This window comes from Psammomys obesus, unplaced genomic scaffold, assembly GCF_907164565.1.
Source record: "Psammomys obesus unplaced genomic scaffold, mPsaObe1.curated_primary_1811, whole genome shotgun sequence".
Taxonomy (NCBI): Eukaryota; Metazoa; Chordata; class Mammalia; order Rodentia; family Muridae; genus Psammomys; species Psammomys obesus.
The window spans coordinates 242,522-264,696 of NW_026596345.1; the positions used below are offsets into that span (position 1 = coordinate 242,522).

The window sequence follows — 22,175 nt, forward strand, 5'->3', positions numbered from 1 at the left end:
TCAGAGCTCTTTAGAGGCCCTAACCCTCTGTCACAAATGTGTCTTAACATTTTCCTTCTTTTAGTTCTTTTCTTGTTTTCTTTTTGTCTTGCAATGAACTTAGGGCTTCTTTTCCGCCATGTAAGTGCTCTACCACTGAACCACATCCCTAGCCCTCCCTTTATTAAGGACTAGGCAATCCAATCCCAGAACACCAGGGAAGCCCATGACACTTTGGGGTGTTGTGGGGCCTGCATAGTTTATGTTAATGTGCAACAAACTCAAATTGGCTGCCTGAGACTGAGTCCTCTCCAAATGTGCCCTCCCCTGAAAGCCAGGAGGAAAGTGGGAAATTCTGCACTCTCTCTCTCTCTCTCTCTCTCTGTCACTCTCTTGCTCTCTCTCCGTCCTAGAAAGTTAATCTGAAAAATCATTTTTTTTCCTCTGTGCTGGGGTTTACACTTGGGAATCCACTACTGGAAAATTTTGAGATGTATTTTGAGCCATCTCCTCATCATGGTTTGCCATCTTTGGGAGATGAAACCCACCCTGTTGGAAACAAGAATATTTTTTCAGTTCATTGCCTGGATGGACTAGGTACTCTGGGCAGCTTCCAAATAGTACCTTAGGGGTCCTGATGCCTTGAAGTGCTTGTCTCTACACCTTCCACAACAACAAGGACAAAAGCAGTTGTGTTTGTCTTTGGTTTGTTCCATTTTTGCCCAGCTATTTTAATCCTCAGTCAGATCCACACCTAAGCTAACTTGTGGGTCTCACCTTTGGAGAGGCTAAAGAACTTCCTTAAACTTGGACTTCAAGTTCAACCACAGTTTTAAAGATTAACTTTCAAAGAACTTGTTTTCTTATTGTTAATGGTGAGAGCAAATTTACATCAGAAATTTTGCTGTCTGGCTGCCAGACATTTGATTTAAACAGACAACAGACACACCTCTTTTCTGTGAAAAGTGAGACCAGCATTAATTTTGCTGGCTCTTTCTAATGCAAAGAGGATAAAATACTGCAGTTTATAAATAATAACAATAATAATAATAATAATTAGGCTGTTGGGTTGGGGAAATCTTTCAGAATGTGGCATCTCACGTTGTCTTTGTTTTCTGTTGGTTTCCACTCATGTTGGCCTCAGAAATTAGTATTAGAGAAAGGAACCGAGTAGAGAAACTTCTCCAACACAAAGATGCCGTTGCAGCCGGTGGGCAGTTCTGAGTTCCTGGAGCAGGCACCAACCTGGTAAAAACTTGAACAAGAGCTAAGACAACTGGCCACAAGACAACATCAGTTGCAGCAACAAAACAACAACAGACTCCACACAACGTGGGGTCGGCGGAGGAAGGCTTATATAAACTGTCAGGGCTGACTCCATCACCTACCTCGGCTAGGCTTTCCCTGCGCCACACAGCCCTCACTACTCAAGCGCCTCTCTCGCCCCCTACCGGAAAGAAAAAAACCCAAATGTTTCACAATTAAAGGGCGACAGCTGGGTCACGTTGCTCCAACTCTTTGGGAAACTTTAAGGACTTACTTTGCAAAGTGTGTTTTTCTCTCTTCAAAGTCTCCCCTGCACCGGCTAGTAACGAGCATCCCAAATGACTGGATGCAAGGCGCTCCTTTTCTTGATCTGAAGAAGAAGTACTAGCCAGCCTTAAAAAGAAGGGGCTTTGGGGAAATGCAGGACTGTAGCCCTTGGCTGCGGAGCGACGGGGGTGATGTCACCGCTTCAGCACAAGAGGCTGGGGGTGGAGCAGAGGAGCGGGAGCCTGCTCTGTACTCGCAGCTGCCAAGACTGCCGAGCCCACGTCAGGGGACGCGTCTGGATAAATAGGGTCCCACAATGGCCGTGGCCCGCTGCGCTCCGAGCTGCGGGGTCCGAGACTGGAGCTTCCTGCGCGGGGTCGGTGCTCTGGAGGCTGAGTGCTGGCTCTGCTGGTGCTCCGTGGTCCGGGGCAGACTGGCAGCCAGACCCCAGAACTCTTCATCAGTGCAGACCAGAGCTTGGGCAGGAAAGTTCACCCTCTAGGTGAAGAGAAAGGGAGCGCAGCGGTGCTGGAAGAAAAGGGTCCTTCCTGCGGACGGCGGCGCAGGAGGACAGTGCCATGCTCCTCTCCATCCTGGTGGCCTTGTGCCTGTGGCTGCGCCTGGCGCTGGGCGTGCGCGGCGCGCCCTGCGAGGCCGTGCGCATCCCCATGTGCAGGCACATGCCCTGGAACATCACCCGGATGCCCAACCACCTGCACCACAGCACGCAGGAGAACGCCATCCTAGCCATAGAGCAGTACGAGGAGCTGGTGGACGTCAACTGCAGCTCCGTGTTGCGCTTCTTCCTCTGCGCCATGTACGCACCCATCTGCACCCTGGAGTTTCTGCACGACCCCATCAAGCCCTGCAAGTCCGTGTGCGAGCGCGCGCGCGACGACTGCGAGCCGCTCATGAAGATGTACAACCACAGCTGGCCTGAGAGCCTGGCCTGCGATGAGCTGCCCGTTTATGACCGCGGGGTGTGCATCTCTCCCGAGGCTATTGTCACTGATCTTCCGGAGGGTAAGGCAAGAGGAGGTGGTAGGGAGACCAACAGAGTATTCCAGGGGCCTACACAATCCTGTGAGAACCAGGTGGCTGCGCGTAGAGCTGACCATTTCCTGTCCCGTTATAGTTCACCGAGCCTTGGGGAGAGTTAAGGGCAGGGAAGATTACCTTACAGGGAGTTCTTAAGGCAGGCAAAAGTGCCAAAGCTCCCTGAAGGACGCAGGGAATAAGGTTGCTTGAGGGGGGAAAAATAAATGTGTTTTTATTTAATATAAATAGCAGAAACATAGCCGAGGCCAACAAATATTACTGCGGATATGGGTCACTGTTAAAGCGTGTTTTTTTTTTTTTGTCTGTCTGTTTGTTTGTTTGTTTGTTTGTTTGTTTTTCACTTTACCTCCTGCTTGAGTCAGTCCCGCTACGGACGGGGTGGCCAATACTCGCTCATTTAGTGCGGACTGGCAGTTCTTTCTCAGAGAGCAATAATAATTCTCACTCCCCACCAGGAGTAAAGTTTGTAAATGCAGTGGCTCTGGGTCAGCCCCACGCCGCGTCTATGGTGTGGTCACTGAGCAGACCACTGTGGCATACTGGTGAGTCTGATCACCGCGTCACTTCCTGCTGGTCTCTTTTCTGCTGCGTTACTGTTTTTGTTGGAAGGAGCACTCTGAATTCACTTCTCGAGGACATTATTGCGTTACTTTATCGAGGCTTCTCCTGAGGCGGGTCATCTTCTGTTTAGAGAGACTGGGTCTAGGATGTGACTGTAGGGGAGTGCCATGGTTTACGAGCCTTGCTTTTAAACCCTTCTCTCATTCCGAAGACCAGGAAAAAGTTTAAATTAGAAAATTGCTTAAATTTCATAAATGCCTGGAAGTTGCGCTTAGTAATTTTGGTAATGCGGCTGTGGACTGTTCCTGCACTGTGGTGTGAGGCAGCAACGTGGAGAAAGTCTGGTTGTTCTGACTGGGGGCCTGTTGACTTGGAGCCTCTGTATCAGGGTGGCTCAGGGAGGGAGGGAGGGCTCAGACTGATCTGGGCTGGTATGGTGGATGTTGATTCACACCAGGTTCCGTTGGAGTGAGCAAGTCCTGGACTCACAGACTTCTTAAGCCTGAGGTGCCATGGGAAAAGCAGGTGACAATCACATGTTCATTTTACTAGGGTAATACCACGTTGCGTGTTTGTGCTGGCTCGTAGCCTCCGATGGTTCCCTGTTCCATTTGAGTAAGAGGAGCCAGTCACTGACTGCATCCTCTTGGCCCTGCTTGTGTTTCAGATGTGAAGTGGATAGACATCACACCAGATATGATGGTGCAGGAGAGGTCCTTTGATGCTGACTGCAAACGCCTGAGCCCCGGTACGTTCCATCCTCAGGCTTTCCTTGTTTGTGCCCAGAATGATGTCTCTTCCCTGCTTCCCATGTTTTTTGTGTCTCTTTCAGACCGGTGCAAGTGCAAAAAGGTGAAGCCAACTTTGGCAACCTACCTGAACAAAAACTACAGCTATGGTAAGTCTTCTCCTAAGGGCATTTTGCTTTGGGGACTTGGCACACCAAGGCTCCATGAGTCAAGGAGAAGGGGATGGTGGATGAGTAATTACATGGTTTCTGGGCCACTCAACAACCACAAGGCTTCTTGCTTTTCTGGCTGAATCAAAGCAAACACAAAATAAATCACGCACATAAAAATGGCCTCAGTGAAAAGGGCTGTGCCAGAAGCGGTGGAGGCCACTGTTCTTTTTCTTGGTTTGTCTCGCTAAAGGAAGGACAAGGGTTTGGACCAAGGTTTGTTTATCTGACCAGAGGATGAAGGCCTGACCCTGTGTCTTTTTCCTCATCAACAGCTACAGAAGCTCAGACTCCCTCTCTTTTACTTGAATGAACCATTTAGTACTTCCTCCAAAGGAAAAACCAATCAACCATGGTATTTTAATGTTCTGAATATTTAAAATGTTACTACCATCATTTGGAATTAAATTTAACTATGTTCTTTTAAAATGTGTACTTGAGATCTGATGCAATTTAATGGCTTGCTCTGGTACATACATGTACCATGTATGCATGTACACCTTTCTCTCTCTTTCTCTCACAAACACACACATGCACACATCCATGAAAAGAAAGGGGGAAACAAATCTACTTGGGATAGTTAATATTTTATTACATTTCTTAATTTATTTCTCCTAACATAATGACAAAAAGTAACAGGAAAGGTGTAGTTTCTTTATCAACTTGGTTTTCATATTTTAACTGAAATCACGCATCAGTAAGGAACTTGAGATCATCTACAATGTGAGAGAGGAAGGAGATACAGAACTCTGGGGAAACAATCTGGATTGTTGTCAGCTGTCAGATTTGAGAGTCACAATAACCCATGTGGACAATTCAACAACAGAAAACTTATTTTCTTCCAAGCAGCTTTTTTTTTCCTTGAAACATGTTCCATGTAGATATTGTCTTGATCTGTTCGGCTTAGTTCCTCATCTGCCACGATCCAGCCTCTGTGTCTAAGCAGAATGCCCTGCTACCTCTGGGGTGCCATGCTTTGGAGTCACCTTGTTGATAAATTGTTCAGTCGATGCATTTTTGGCCTCCCTCAAGCCGGTTTCCAATGCTGGAATCTAAAACAGACCTGTGTTGGGCTGGTCTGTAACTCAACTAGAAGTATTAAGTAATAGTGAGGACCCAACAACTCTAGAACTTAAAACTTGATCCAAGGTGGTGACCTGCACATCCATCTGCAATAACAATCTCATCTCCACTCACCCTGGGCCTTGCATTGTCAATTTCTGAGCTTAATGCACTGAGAACAGCAGCTATCACAGAGTCCTTGTGGTTGGAGTATGTTAAGGTTAGGTTTCAAGCTGTCCAGACATCCAGAAATGAGCTCAGCCTGGGCTATAGGATGATTATGGTGGTTAGCTGAAAACCAGCATTCCTCAGGGACCTGGTAGTTATGACTAATGAATTCCTCTGTAAACATAAGATGGACAACTGAAAGAACACAAGCTTTACCGTGACTTCCAAATCTGATAATATGCCTATCCTCCAACTCCTCAGAGGGAAAGTAGAAATGGATAAAAATGTTTACATGAAAGTTTGGTTGACCTGTAAGCCCAATTTCAGGCTAACCCTGGCCTTCTAATTCCCTTTTCATTTCGTGGTGTGATTGGGGAGTTTTAGGACAATGTTGACAAAAATAGGAGGCTTTGCATTTAGCAGTGTGGGCTTCCTTTCTGTGCTGGGGTGTTTGGACATGACCGTAATTATAGAGAGTGACACTTTAAGAGAGGCTCTGGATGTGAACCAAAAAACATCGTCTCTAGTTTCTCCCAAAGGCTTCAACAACAGCACTTACTTGTGTTTTAAACTGCAGTTATTCATGCCAAAATAAAAGCCGTCCAGAGAAGTGGTTGCAATGAAGTGACAACAGTGGTAGACGTGAAAGAGATCTTCAAGTCTTCCTCACCCATCCCTCGAACACAAGTCCCCCTCATCACGAACTCCTCCTGCCAATGTCCGCATATCCTGCCCCATCAGGATGTCCTGATCATGTGTTATGAGTGGCGTTCAAGGTAGGTGGCAGGGAGCAGAGGATTTGCATACAGAGACCCACTCAGTGGGTCATGGTTTTAGAGAACAAAGTAATGCCAGCTGACATTTAAAAACTATTTTGGGAATTGTCTCTCCTGGAACATTATATTTCCTAAATATCAGTTTATTCACAATCTGAATAATGAAAGCCAGTTAATAGGTTGAAGGAAATTTAGAAAAAAAAAACATTAAAATAAAATCTTTGAAAACCTATTTCAGAATCCATTAGGTGGTCTAAAATAATCTATGAGTAAATTATTTTGAGTAACAGTGGTTATTTTTTTAAGTTGTGGCATCAGTCTCCGCAGGAAAGGGGTTTGAATTTTAAAGCACTGCTCAGGAGCTCAGAGTTTTACCAGCAGCTATTAGACTAAAGTTGTACATATTTTCCTAACATGTACTTTGAAGTATCTTTTACAGAACATTTCCCATGCACAAACACATGTGGAAACTTTAAGTTGGTTTCTGGATCTGAGAATGTAGACCTGTCAAATTAAATCATTATAAATCCAAGCATAATTGAATAATCTGCATACCTCCAGCTGGGAGGGATTGTCTACCCATGTTTTTCTTTTGCCTCCCATTCATCAGTACAATCTTTAGAATGCAGACTTGAACTTTTCAGCTCACATCTTAGTATAGAACCCATAACTTGCTGTAACTTAAATTTAGAGAAATCACACCTTTCTTCTTAAATAACAGGCCACCCCTTTCATTCTCTGGCCTCCATGCTTATATGTGGCTTGATGATAAAGCCCAAGACTTTGTTCCTCTAAAGAGAAACACAACTGCATCTTTTGAAACTATCATAATCTCAGTGCCTAGTTGTGTTTATCCCATCAGTTGGTAATTCCCCTCCCATAGAGCTGCACATTCTTAGCTTTCAAACCATCCTTCTCCTCGTAACTGTCTCTCTCAAGAAGAGGTCAGTGCCTTGGGCTCATCTCTTGCATTCTGTTTACATGTGCTGTAGCTGACCAGGGTTCGTTTGAGGACATACTAGGCTATTAATCATTAAATTCTTTCTGGGCAGTTGAGTGGATTACAGGCTCACCCAGTGCAAATATCTTGGATAACTGGGACTTATGTAAAAAAGATTTTGAGAGTAATTAGATATCTATCTTATGAGAGACACAAAACTGGCACAAAGTTACTTTTCTGGAATGAGGAAGTGTACAAATAGGCATGCAGAAAAAAAACAAAGGAAATGCCTCCTTTTTCTTTTGTCTCCAGCATGGAGGATTGCTCCCAGGGCCTTGAACACTCGGTGAGCCAAGCTCTTCACCCTCTAGTTAAGTCTCAGCCCTCAGCTCACTTTTTATTCTAAACAGTGTCATAAAGCTGACCTTGAACTCATTCTGTAGCCCAGACAGACCTCAAACTTGCAAGCTTCTGGCCTCAATTTTCCTTCTGAATAGGTGGAAACATAGGCAGACCCAACTAATTCTCGAAAACAAGTAGAATAAAAGAATATTTTATTATGAAGAAAATGTGACGAAACAATAGAGTATGAATGTGTTAGGTGCAAACATATTTGTTTGGAAAAATAGTTTGCTTTCTCACTGCATTATGAAACAAATTTAAATGGGTTAAATTGGTGAGCATTTTAAAACCAGGGTCAAAAAAAGGGACAAAATTAGATGGTTAAAAATATGACACCTAAAAACAATGTGCTCTGTAAGCACAAAACCAATGCAAGAAATCCCAAGGGAAAAACACTGTTGCGAATGTCAGCTGGTGATATGTGCACAACAGTCACAGGAGCAAATAGAAAGGGACCTGTGTCTGTAATGGATTCAATGAAAATGGAGAAATTATGGTCTAAATTTAGCATTTAGAGTGTTGTGAACGTGACATGTAAGTGTCTGCATAAATCCACATAGAAAGTTCTCATAAGTACAAATGGTGAATAAACATTAAAATTTACTTTTGTATTTCCAAAGTTCAAGTGAACAGAAGATTCTACTTTCAATTAACATTTTGATGTCAGCGAATTAGATGAAAATAAGGCTGTTTTTTTTTTTTAAAAAAAACAATTGGCACCGTGTTGAAGAAAATTATTTTAATAAAAGATTTACGTATCTTCACGTGTGGCAATTTTGCCATGGCTGTGCATCATATGTATGCAGTTCCTATGGAAGCCACAAGAGGGCATTAGATCCTCTGAAGCCAGAGTTAACACAACAAGAGTAATGTTAGATAAATAAATGACGAACATTGAACAGCTAAGTGAATATCCACAGTTGTGCTATGCATTGTTCATAGTTTACTTTGAGTTTTACTAATCATCGCAGAAAACAAACACCACCATGAAAGTTAAAGTAAAATATTGCTTACATATACAGTGTGGTCAGAAAAACGTATAAGGACAAGGAAATTCCATAGATTATTAATAGCGAATACACAGGTTATGGGGATAAGGGCTGCTTAAAAACAAGTGTGATTTTCTGTATCGAGGCATGTTTTATTTTTCTAGGATGATGCTTCTTGAAAATTGTTTAGTTGAAAAATGGAGAGATCAACTTAGTAGGAGGTCCACGGTAAGTATAATTAGCAAGATGGTGGGAATGGGTAGAATTGATGGTGAAAAATTCTACAGACTGCCCCCCCACCCCACATTGGCTTCTCTCCAGGCTTTCAGAGGAGCTAGTAAAAGCTAAAGCAACTGCCACCTGACTCTGCAGTTAAGAGCCACGGTGGGGGAGGTTGCAGTTAGTTTTGCTGTGACTTAATGTGCCAGGGTGGATTGATACCCAGGGGGGGGGGGGGGAGGGAGTGGGATCCCCTTCTCTGAGAAGAAAGGAAGAGGGGTGGGGGGAGAGATGGGAGGAGTGGAGGAAAGGAGGGAGGGCGCTGCGATCAGGCTGTGGAGTGAGTAAATAAACACATTAACAGAATAAAAAAAATAAGAATCACACCCAATTTACTTGGAATTGTTAGCAAAGACTATTGTCCAACATCACAGTGGCCACAGTTGTACTCGGTTATAAGGCACCAGTTATTTCCAGGTTAAATTAGGCCCTTTTGTTTCTTTATTGCATTACATTATAAATACAGCAAACAGCATAGAAATTCAGTATTCACTGGGGTTAAAATGGAGATATATTTGTAGATGTGCAAATACTTCTAAAACAGATACCACAACAAACCATACTCTACTGCATTTAAAAAAATGTCAGGCATGTCTCTGGGCAAAAATAATTCGCTTGTGGTCAAATGCATAATTTAAATGGTAATATCACTGTCATATTGATGGTTACATTAGAGTTAGAATAATTTCCCTCACCTCAGGTGAAAATCACCTGCAATTAAAAACGGTAACCGTTTTGGAATTTTTGCTCCTCACAATAAATTTGGACATATTGAGGATCATTTGTATTTTGGTTTCACTAAAGAAATCATTCCTGCCCAGTTTTTCAGTTTGCAAGAATAAAAATTCTCAGGCAGGACAAGGGGATGTACCAAGAATTACCTTACAGAGAAAACAGCTAAACACTGAGCATGGCAGCAAAATAGAGGCAGACACTACTGTATTAGACCCATGCCTAAAACTCCTCTCAGACACTTGGGAGCTCAGTAAGTGTGTTCACTGTTAAGAGATACAGAATTCCATCAGAATTGCATTTTTGGTTCCCAAGTCAAGAAGATAAATGAAAAAAAAAAAATCAATGGTGAAATCAATTCAACCTCTGATCTCCACACTGCACGTATGTGTGTACATACACCAAATAAATAAATAAATAAACACCACAACTTTTGTTCTCAGGGAAATTTGGTTATCTGTAAGGTGACTCATTCCCCAGTGGTCTGGGCACTTTTGTGAGTTATAGCAACTCCGTTATCTGCCTCCGTGTCTCATGTTTGTTTTGTTTTTCTGCGGTCAATCGCAGCTCAAAAATACAACACAATACAGTAAGAGATTCTGAGAGAGACCATTTTCATTATCGTGCAAGGCTGCAGTAAGTATATTCTTGATATTGTCTCTTACTGCGCCTAACATTTTAAAGCTTATGGCAGGCACATCTACACAACAAAAGGCATCTGTAGAGTGCAGTGCTGTGCGTGGTCAGCATTACCCACACGGGAGCTTAGAAGACCCAGTGAAAACAGGAAGGTATTGGTTTTGTTTTTCTTTGGATATAGGATTAGTTCAATGTAGGAAATCACTGGGCTTTGCAGGGAGCCTACATAGACTCCCGTTTTTAGAAATAACAGCACCATTACAGAAAGCTTTGCTGTGCAGAGCTACTGTATCCTGACACTGGCCATCAGAAACACACCTCGGGCCTGGGCTCTAGAAACAGTTGGAGGATGCTGAATTCTGGCGGGAGATTTTAGCAGCTCTATGGACCTCTGCAAATAACCTCTATATTGTTGTTTACTGGTTGTGACGACGGTGCTCAGATCTGTGGTAAGCTTCTACGAGATTGTGAGAGCTGAGACTTCTTTGCATAGAGAACACATTCCAGTCACTGGACGCAGGATAATTGGTCACCATAGGCTATCTGCAGAAACTGCAGAGATATTACAGTGGGACAGGACTTTCGTGAAAGCTCACGGGTCAGTTCTGGTATTAGAACAGCATAAAAGGGTGACACGTATTTAATAGTTACGCTTACAAATTGCCCCCCAGCAGTGGGAAGAGAGGCTTCGCGAACAGCAGAGGACCGTTCAGGACAAGAAGCGAACGGCTGGCCGCACCAGCCGCAGCAACCCCACAAAGCCAAAGGGAAGGCCACCCGTTCCCAAAGCTGCCAGCCCTAAGAAGAACGTCAAAGCCAGAAGTGCCACCAAAACGTCAAACCTGAAGAAAATTGCAAGCTAACAACGTTCCAAGACGGAGCCACCCTTACAGGATAAGGCGCTACTGCCTGGGACAGCCTGTGGAAGGCCAGACACCACTTGCCTGAAGGAGCAACTGCACTTCTCCTTATTAGACACACCCTGCAGCCTTTTTCTCTAATGGTAGCTTCAGTGTTTCTCCTTAACCCGCACAGTCCTGATGCCGGTTGGTCCTCTGGTATGGATGATGCAAGAGGAAAAGATGATGGAAAGGTTTCTGCATTCAGAGTGGCCACATACTCTGTGTGACCTCCACGCGGCAGGAAATGTGCCTCTGTTTTGAGAGTTTGACCTACTATGTACATTGTAAAGTTCACATACTATGTCAAACAAAACCGTTTTTACTTTTTTGACAAAAAAATATTGTACTTCCTTTGACTTCTGTTAGGAAGTTAGTGAGGCATTAAATGTGACTGAAACTATGCTTTTGACAAAGGCAGGAGGAATGGTCCTTAAAAGACCTTCGTCTTTTTGTTGTCTGCGTAAAGATTTTTCTGATGAATGGAGTTTCGGAAAGCTTAGAGATGTGGGATGTGAGGGTGGCAATGTGTGTTTTTCAGACTCTCATTTCTGTCTTTAGCTTAAACTTTGAAAGCTAAGCTAAACATGACGAATAAAAAGAAGAGGCAGACTGTCCGTGTGTGTTCTCATCGTCCAGCTGCCACACCTCGCTGGAGACGCTCTGATCAAAAATGTTCCTCGCCGGTACCCTGGATGCTGCCCCATAGACAGCATGCCTCTTTCCCCCTTTGCAGCTCAGGTACCAAGTAGCAGGTTAATCCAGTCAAGTGAGTGGGTCACTCATCTCTTCCCAGGGCATCTTACTGCTTCTAGTCACAACAGGACATTCTCTGTGCACTTACTTGCAAGGACTCACAGCCTATTGAAGCTGGCTCACAGTGTGCTGCGCCATAGGCACCGTACTTACTGTTTACTTCCGGTGGCGACTAGGGGTCACTTGATTATCTACTACACGTGGAATTAGCAGGACAGTACGAACACTTGATGCTGAGATTTACCATTGTCCCTGATGGCCAGGGGAAAGGTAAGTGATGTGTCACATTCATAGTCATTGAACCACGAAACTGAGATGAACAGGGCACGGGCAAGCGGGCAAAGATTTCTATGGAGAAGTACTGCCTCCTGATGGCTTAGCCATGCTTGCAGTTGAAGAAACCCAAGAGCATCAATAAATTACAAAGAACGTGATTCTACAGTATAAAACAGACCCACTAGCTCTTAAGGAAAACCTGATAGCAATTACACATAGCATCTAGACTCTACGATCTCTGGACAAGTCATTAAGAACTGTTGATAGCCTACGCAGCTTATTAGCATAGGAGGACAGGCTGATGGAGGAGCGTTAGAAATAGATCTCATCACACTCTGCAGAAAAGGAGGAAAAATACTGCTGTAGAAAATATTTTTAAGTGTAAAACTGAATGCAATAAAGGCTGAGGAATAACTTTATAAGTGTAAGTAATATTGATGTCAAATGTTTAGCTGAAATCATGCAATGAGCATTACGCACGATAGTAATCTGTGGTTTGGGGAGATAGCTTAGTCAGTAGAGTGCTAGCTGCGTGAGCGTGGAGGCTTGTATTTGATCCCTAGAACCCACGTGAAGTAGCTGGGCCTGGTGAGCAGTGTTTGTAATTCCAGTGCTGGAGAAGAAACAAGCAGGTACCTGAGCTTTATGGGAGTTCAAGCCCAGGCAGACAATCTGGCACCAGCAGAGAAACAAATGGGGTCATACCATTTCCCTGACCTTGTCAGCTGCCGACAGACAGCTCATTTGTTCTGTAGACAATATAAATACACAGTGGTAGAGTAAGTGACAGCGACTCTTTCAAGGTTTACAAGGATGGCTGTCAAAAAACTTATTCCCCTACACCAAATATAATAGATCCCTAAGCCAAAAGGATGCCAAGTGCCCCCTGGTCTCTATCCCACCTGCTGAGGAGAATCTGTTATTTTCCCAAACCATAGTTTATGTAAAATCCCAAGGGTCTCCCCAAAGCATGCTTAATATTTTAAGGTTGAAATGCAAATGCCCTTCCACCATCTAACCACTTAACCTTCCCCCAGTTGTCTTCCCAACCCAATCACCTTCCTACTGTAAATTATGCATAAGCCAGGGGCCCCAGGAACCACACATTGGGGAAAGGAAGGGAAGAGAATTTAGATGATAAGTGGCTGGAGGGAGAGCTTGCTCTACTTCCCAAAACGAGTCCAGGAAATCAATGCCAAGTTGGAGATGTGATTTGTGGGATCCATTGTCAAAAGCCAAAAAACAACAGGCACATTCATTCTTGTTGCTGTGTAGTTAAGCTGGGAATGGTAGACAGAGAAGGCTGGGACTGCCAGACAAGTTTCTGCTGCTTTGGTTGAATTTCCTAGGCAATGGTCCTGTGTTGAGCACTGTTCACTAGAGCTCTTCAGAATTCCTATCTGCAAACAACCCACCGCAGAAGGGAATGTCCAAGTGATTCAGTGACTGGCTGCCAATCTACCCAACTTTTTAGTAGTTAGGATATCCCAAACTCTTCTCCCTCCCAAAGCATAGCTAGCCACCAATAAGACTTGCATTAATGCCTTTTTTTTTTCTCATCTACACAGAAACCCTTAGTGTCTAGGAGTGTCTTTGGAACAGACTAAGTTGCTTGGGACTTGAGGGTTAATATTAAATGAGGTCATGAGGACAGTGGTGGCTCACACTTTTAATCTAGCAGTTGGGAGGCAGAGGCAGATGGATCTCTGAGTTCAAGGTCTGTCTGGTCTACAGAATGAGTTCCAGGAAAGCCAGAGCTACACAGAGAAATCCTGTCTCAAAAAAAAAAAGTCATAAATTCTACTTTCTTAACAACCCAATACCCCAGACATCTGAAAGGTTTATTTGGAAGTATAAATAAAGACACTAAAGACCCAGGAAGAAGGCTCTGGGTCCCTGGTGATTCTGCCTCATAAGGAACAGTGGTTATTAGCCACCATCATGCAAATACCAAGTTGACAACCTTGGCTTTTACTCTTGGTTTATTGATTTCTTAAAGAGATCTTCAGCTCCTCTTTTAGATCCAAGAGGATGTTGGGCACAGTAAGGAGTACAGAACAGCTTGGTAACTGAATTTAGGTGAATTTTTTTTTTTTTTTTTTTTTTTTTTTTTTTTTTTTTTTTTTTTTTTTACTGTCCAAGTTATAGTCTGGTAACTCTAACCTATCAAAGGAAGAAAAATTGAAGACAAAACCTTTAGGGATAAGGCCACTGTGTAGCCTCCAGAATGAAGGCGTTCTCTCTGTTTGAGAATAAAAAGTGGGAGGCGGAGCCAAGATGGCGACTAGCACACACAGTTTCTGAGCTGTGGAATTGCTAACCATCTGAGTTGGTGCGTGGAAGGACCTCTAATCCAGGAAAACAACGGCGGGGCTTCCTAAACAACAGGGAACATCGCAGGAGGCGAAAACTTTTGTCTCGGGTTACCCGGAGACTTGTTTGGGGAAGGTGAGAAACGACCCTTTGATCTCACGGCACTCCCCTCCCCCAGACTGCCTTCCTCCTCGGCACAGCCTAATCATCTCTCTCTGCGCAGATGTAACTGCCTGGGATCTGCAGTGGCTGTGGTGGAGCTCCAAGCCCTATTTCGGCAGGTGCCAGCAGTACCTGTCTCGGAGTCCCAGATCCGTGCGGTGGCTGCACCATTCTCCCAGGGCCCAAGTCTGCTAGACACCATACTAGCTCCACAGGATCGCAATCACTGACAGTACGGCCTGCCCAATCCCACAGTGACAGAAAATACGCTATATACTCACCAAAACCAGACAGAAATGCCACACTAGCTAGGCACACCAGGCGCTGGGAGAGCACAGTGAAGAGACCCCAGGACTTCCCAGAAAACATCTGGACCAGCAACCCAGTCTCCAGTTACAACGGGACTTTCTAACCAGGTGGTGGAGCAGCACTGAGCTGGCGGGGCACATCAGCCCTCCAGTTTAAGACTAACCAGGGCCAAACCAGAAAACAGAAAGTCTGTTTACCCCGATTACTACTGACGTGACCACCTTGAAATCTCCAGCTGCAGCAAGACCTCATAACCTGGCAGTGACAGCAGCACGGAGCTGGCGGAGCACATCAAAGAAGCAGGGCCAAACCAGAGAGCAGAGAGCCCAGATACCCTGATCTCTGCCAAGTGACCTGCCTGTAAGTGAGTGCACCCTTGAGAATCTGCAAATCCCCAGATCCTGGGTCCTTCTAAAACAGAAGCCAGGCATCAAACCCCCTCCCACCCATATACCCACTTTGGGAAACAGAGGGGCACTTGTGACATTGAAGTTCCTGCTCTGTGGGTCTAATTGAGGAGTTAAGGCAGTTAATGCCAGAAATTGCGCTGCGATCATCACTAGCACCTGCAACATGTACAGTGCAGAGCCTCTCCCACACACTCAAGGGTTCAACATTAGCCATCACTCTGTCCCTTGAGATACACGTCCACGAACACCTACACACACACATACACACACACACACACACACACACACACACGCGCGCGCGCGCGCGCGCGCATTTGCCCCGTCTGCGCCTGCGTACTTTCCTCCCACAGGTACAGCTAGTCCTCAGCACACGCTAAGGACACGGGACCTCTCTCAGCTTGCTGAAGAACTCTCCAGACGCCAGAGAGAGACAGTACCAGTCTGATTTGCAGAATCCAAAAACAAACAGGGAAGGTTTCAGATAAGCCAATGGCGAGGGTAGGTGAAAGAACACTTCCAACATAAATCAGGACATCATGACTTCACCAGCAAACCCCAAAATAGATGGCTACTCCAATTCATCAGAAGCACAGGAAAATGACCTTAAAGCCATGCTTACCCAATTATTTGAGGCTCATAAGGAGAAAATGAACAAATCTTTCAATGGCCAGTCAATTGGAGGTAAAGAAAGAAGAAATAGACAAAACCTTAAAGAAACACAGGCAAACATAGCCAAACAAATAGAGGCACAAGTAGAGATAAAATTAGTGGCATATAAAAAGGAAATGAACAAGGAAGTAGAGACCATCGTAGAGAGACAGGAATCCAAATTCAAACAGATGAAAGAAATGGTGCAAGGCATGAAAACAAAATTAGAATCAATAAAGAAAACACAAAATGAGAAAACCCTTGAGCTGGAGAACTTGGAGAAAAGATCAGGAACCACAAAAGTAAGCATCACCAACAGAATACAAGAGATGGAAGAGAGAATCTCTGGAGCTGAAGACACACTTGCAGAAATTGATACTTCTCTCAAAGAAAAAGTAAAATCAGAAAAGTTCCAATCACAAAATATTCAAGAAATCAAGGACGCTATGAAAAGACAAAATCTAAGAATAATTGGAATTGATGAAAAAGAAGACTCCAGGCTCCAAGGTCCAGAAAATATTTTCAAGAAAATCATAGAAGAAAATTTTCCCAACTTAAAGAATGAGATGTTTATAAATATACAAGAAGCCTACAGAACTCCAAATAGACTAGACCAGAAAAGAAACACATCACGTCACATGTCACATCATAGTCAAAACACTAAATCTACAGAACAAAGAAAAGATATTAAAAGCAGCCAGGGAAAAAGGCCAAGTAACATATGAAGGTAGACCTATCAGAATCACACCGGACTTCTCATCAGAAACTATGAAAGCCAGAAGGGCCTGGGCAAGTATCATGGAGACTCTAAGAGATCACAAATGTCAACCCAGACTACTATACCCTGCAAAGCTTTCAATCAACATAGATGGAGAAAACAAAATATTCCATGACAAAACTAAATTTACACAATATCTACACAGCAAACCAACCCTACAAAAGATACTAGAAGGAAAACTCCAATCCAACGAAAACAACTTCACCCAAGAAAACAGGACATACAGATAATATCCCAACAAAAACGAAAGGAAAACAAGCAATGAAACAGGGTAAGATCACCGACTCCATTACAAAAGGAACTAACATGCATTGGTCACTACTATCTATCAATATCAATGGACTCAACTCCCCAATAAAAAGACACAGACTAACAGAATGGTTGCAGAAACAGGATCCAACATTCTGTTGCATCCAAGAAACACACCTATGCAACAAAGATAAACACTACCTCAGAATAAAGGGCTGAAAAAATGTTTTTCAAGCAAATGGTTCCAGAAAACAAGCTGGAGTAGCCATCCTGATATCTAATAAAATAGACTTCCATCCAAAGTTAATCAAAAAAGATAAGGAGGGCCACTATATTCTCATCAAAGGAAAAATCCACCAAGAGGACATCACAATCTTGAATATCTATGCTCCAAATACAAGAGCACCTACATTCATAAATGAAACTTTATTAAAGCTTAAATCATACATTGATCCTAATACCTTAATAGTGGGAGACTTCAACACCCCACTCTCATCAAGGGACAGATCAACAAACAGACACCAAATAGGGAAATAAAAGCACTCACAGAATCCCTAAATCAAATGGACCTAATAGACGTCTACAGATCTTTTCACCCAAACTCAAAAGAGTACACCTTCTTTTCAGCACCACATGGAACCTTCTCCAAAATAGACCATATAGTGGGTCACAAAGCAAGCCTCAACAGATACAAAAGGATTGAAATAATCCCTTGTATACTATCCGACCACCATGGACTAAAGCTGGACATCAACAACAACAGAAACAACAAAAAAACGACACGCACATGGAAACTGAACAACTTACTACTCAATGACAGCTGGGTCAAGGAAGAAATAAAGAAAGAAATTAAAGACTTCCTAGAATTCAATGAAAATGAAGGCACAACATACCCAAATTTATGGGACACGTTGAAAGCAGTGCTCAGAGGAAAATTTATAGCACTAAATGCCTGCAAGAAGAAATTCGTAACATCACATACAAACAACTTAATGGCCCAACTGAAAACCCTAGAAAAAAAAGAAGCAGATACACCCAAGAGGAGCAGACGGCTGGAAATAATCAAACTCAGGGCTGAAATCAATCAATTAGAAACAAATAAAACTATCCAAAGAATCAATGAAACAAAAAGCTGGTTCTTTGAGAAAATCAACAAGATAGACAAACCCCTAGCCAAACTAACTAAAAAGCAGAGAGAAACTATCCAAATCAGCAAAATCAGAAATGAAAATGGGGACATAACTACAGATACTGTGGAAATCCAAACAATTATTAGGTCATACTACAAAAACCTATATGGCACAAAATTTGAAAATCTAAATGAAATGGATAATTTTCTTGACAGATTCCATCTACCAAAATTAAGCCAAGATCAGGTAGAAAGACTGAATAGCCCTATATCCCCCAAGGAAATTGAAGCAGTCATTAACAGTCTCCCCTCCAAAAAAAGCCCTGGACCAGATGGCTTCAGCGCAGAATTCTACAAGACCTTCAAGGAAGTGCTAACACCAATTCTCCTCAAACTCTTCCAAAAAATAGAAACAGAAGGAACACTACCAAACTCATTCTATGAAGCCACAGTCACCTTGATACCTAAACCACACAAAGATCCAACAAAAAAAGAGAACTTCAGACCAATCTCTCTTATGAACATTGATGCAAAAATACTCAATAAAATACTTGCAAACCGAATCCAAGAACACATCAAAGATATCATCCACCATGACCAAGTAGGCTTCATCCCAGGCATGCATGGGTGGTTCAATATACGGAAATCCATCAATGTAATCCACCACATAAACAAAATGAAGGAGAAAAACCACATGATCATCTCCTTAGATGCCGAAAAAGCATTTGACAAAGTCCAACACCCATTCATGTTTAAAGTCTTGGAGAGATCAGGGATACAAAGCACATACCTAAAGATAATAAAGGCAATATACAGCAAGCCTATAGCCAACACCAAACTCAATGGAGAGAAACTTAAATCAATCCCACTGAAATCAGGGACAAGACAAGGCTGCCCACTGTCTCCATATCTCTTCAACATAGTACTTGAAGTCCTAGCCAGAGCAATAAGACAACTAAAGAAGATCAAGGAGATACAAATCGGAAAGGAAGAGGTCAAAGTGTCACTATTCACAGATGATATGATAGTATATATGAGCGACCCCAAAAATTCAACCAGAGAACTCCTTCAGCTGATAAACACCTTCAGCAAAGTGGCAGGATACAAAATCAACTCAAAAAAATCAGAAGCCCTCCTGTACACCAAAGACAAAAAGGCTGAGAAAGAAATTTGGGAAACAACACCCTTCACAATAGCCACTAATAACATAAAGTACCTTGGTGTGACTCTAACCAAGGAAGTGAAAGACCTGTTTGAGAAAAACTTCAAATCTCTGAAGAAAGAATTCGAAGAAGATCTCAGAAAATGGAAAGATCTCCCGTGCTCATGGATTGGTAGGATTAACATTGTGAAAATGGCCATCCTGCCAAAAGCAATCTACAGATTCAATGCAATACCCATCAAAATACCAACTCAATTCTTTACAGACCTTGAAAAAAAGATTCTCAGCTTCATATGGAGAAACAAAAAACCCAGAATCTCCAAAACAATCCTGTACAACAACAGATCATCTGGAGGCATCTCCATCCCGGATCTCAAGCTGTACTACAGGGCAACAGTAATAAGAACTGCCTGGTATTGGCATAGAAACAGAAAGGAGGATCAATGGAATCGCATAGAAGACCCATAAATAAACCCACACTCCTATGAATACTCGGTATTTGACAAAGAAGCCAAATCCATTCAATGGAAAAAAGACAGTATATTCAACAAATGGTGCTGGTCCAACTGGATGTCTACATGCAGAAAAATGAAAATAGATCCATATTTATCACCCTGCACAAAACTAAAGTCAAAGTGGATCAAGAACCTCAACATAAAACCAGATACTCTAAATCAGTTGGAAAAAAAAGTGGGGAACAGCCTAGAACTCATTGGCACAAGAGACAACTTCCTGAACAGAACACCAACAGCACAGGCTCTAAGAGCAACAATCAATAAATGGGACCTCATGAAACTGAAAAGCTTCTGTAAAGCAAAAGACACCGTCATCAAAACAAAACGACTGCCTACAGATTGGGAAAGAATCTTCACCAACCCTTTATCTGACAGAGGGTTAATATCCAGTATATATAAAGAACTAAAGAAGCAGAAAAGCAACAAACCAAGTAATCCCATTAAAAAATGGGGAATGGAGCTAAACAGAGAATTCTCGAAAGAGGAACATCAAATGGCAGAGAAACACTTAAAGAAATGCTCAACCTCATTAGCCATTAGGGAAATGAAAATCAAAACAACCCTGAGATTTCACCTTACACCCATCAGAATGGCCAAGATGAAAAACTCAAGTGACAACACATGCTGGAGAGGTTGTGGAGAAAAAGGAACCCTCCTCCATTGCTGGTGGGAATGTAAACTGGTACAACCACTCTGGAAGTCAATCTGGCGCTTTCTCACACAATTAGGAGTAGTGCTACCTCAAGACCCAGCTATACTACTCCTAGGTATATACCCAAAATTTGCTCAAGTACACAACAAGGACATTTGTTCAACCATGTTTGTAGCAGCTTTATTTGTAATAGCCAGAACCTGGAAACAACCCAGATGTCCATCAACAGAGGAATGGATACAGAAATTGTGGTATTTTTACACAATGGAATACTACTCAGCAATCAAAAGGGAGGAAAGCATGAAATTTGCTGGCAAATGGTGGGATCTAGAAAAGATCATTCTGAGTGAAGTATCCCAGAAGGAGAAAGACAAACTTGGTATATACTCACTTATATAGACCTACAAGATATGATAAACATAATGAAATCTACACACCTAAAGAAGATAATCAAGTAAGTGGACATGGGTGAAGATGATCAATCCTCATTTAGAAAGACAAATGGAATGTGCATTGAATATATGACAGGAGTCTACCGCAAAAGGCATCTGAAAGACTCTACCTAGCAGTGTTTCAAAGCAGACACTAAGACTCATAACCAAACCATGGCAGAGTGCAGGGAATCATATGAAAGAAGGGGAGTTAGTATGAAATGGAAAGGATAGGAGCTCTACAAGTACCGAATATATCCGGGCACAGGGCCTTTTCTGAGACTGACACTCAACCAAGGACCATCTATGGATATAACCTAGAACTTCTGCTCGGATGTGGCCCGTGGTAGCTCAGTAACCAAGTAGTTTTCCAAAGCAAGGGGAACAAGGACTATTTCTAACAGGATCCCAAGGGCAGGCTCTTTGTCCTCCCCCCCCCCTGGGGAGGAGCAGTCCTGTTAGGCCACAGAGGAGGACTTTGCAGCCAGCCTTGAAGATACCTGATAGAACAGGGTCAAATGAAAGGGGAGGAGGTCCTCCCCTATCAGTGGACTTGGAAAGGGGCAGGGAGGAGACCAGGGAGGGAGTTGGGGAGGGGGAGGGAATGAGGGAGCGGGATACAGCTGGGACACAGAGTTAACAAATTGTAACTAAAAATAAAAAAAAAAAAAGAGAATAAAAAGTGGCAGGCCTTGAGGCCAGGCATCCTCTCCACCATCAATACCAATGTCTCCACCTCTCCACCATCAATACTGATAATAGACAAAAAGGAGGAAGAAGCAGAGCCTGCCATAGCTGCTTTGGAGAATGAGAGCCCTTCCCTCACTACTGTCAAGGAGCTAGTGATAGGGCCTCATTTGAAGGTAGGTCTCCCAGATTCCACCCAAGGAGCCTCAAAAACAAATAAGTAAAGCTGAAAAACATGGTTAAGAATTTTTTTTGTTTGTTTTTCTGGTTTTTGTTTTGTTTTGTTTGTTTTGTTTTGTTTTGTTTTGTTTTGTTTTGTTTTCAGCAGTCAAGGGTTAAGGCCAGTTCTACAAGTAGAAAAGCCTGGCCTTTAAGGCAGAATTCTTCCAAGGTCTGATCTAGGCCTGCTTACTAGGCTTTGCTTACAACCTTTTTTCACTGGCTCTATCCCTTCCACATTAGCAAGCCTGGCCCCTACTGCCATTGCTGTCAGTCACTGATTTCCTCAAGACAATACCCCAGAGTAGACACTGCACTGTCAGGGACATTGTTGTGCTCCGAAGAAAATTGGAGGCTCAATGCCCTATACTGTGCATCCCAGGATTCCTGCTCTCTCCGCAATCGATGCAGATCTATCTGTGAGACCTGTATTTGGGGACCTTAAACAATGGGGCAAGCTATAGTCAAATGCTGTAGACAACTTTGCTTTAGTTTCAGTGTAC

General features: G+C 43.1%; 1 protein-coding gene across 2 annotated transcripts; it reads left to right on the forward strand.

The window, feature by feature from the left end:
* The first annotated feature begins 1,819 nt into the window (after positions 1-1,819).
* Positions 1,820-11,965, forward strand: Sfrp4 (secreted frizzled related protein 4). 2 transcript variants are annotated; one of them, XM_055597238.1, is made up of 6 exons: positions 1,820-2,535; positions 3,800-3,880; positions 3,965-4,030; positions 5,898-6,096; positions 8,592-8,655; positions 10,749-11,965. In XM_055597238.1, exons 1-6 carry the CDS (start codon positions 2,091-2,093, stop codon positions 10,938-10,940), a joined length of 1,047 nt encoding a protein of 348 aa, XP_055453213.1. In that variant the 5' UTR covers positions 1,820-2,090; the 3' UTR covers positions 10,941-11,965. The 2 variants fall into 2 exon arrangements, with proteins under 2 accessions (XP_055453213.1, XP_055453214.1); XM_055597239.1 differs by having other exon boundaries at positions 10,752-11,965.
* The last annotated feature ends 10,210 nt before the right edge of the window (positions 11,966-22,175 follow it).

Excerpts from the sequence above, each read along its gene's own strand:
- Sfrp4 (XM_055597238.1), top strand. The coding sequence starts at position 2,091 with ATGCTCCTCTCCATCCTGGTGGCCTTGTGCCTGTGGCTGCGCCTGGCG. Across the intron at positions 3,881-3,964 it reads CTGCAAACGCCTGAGCCCCG|ACCGGTGCAAGTGCAAAAAG; the intron begins GTACGTTCCATC and ends TGTCTCTTTCAG. Across the intron at positions 4,031-5,897 it reads GAACAAAAACTACAGCTATG|TTATTCATGCCAAAATAAAA; the intron begins GTAAGTCTTCTC and ends TTTAAACTGCAG.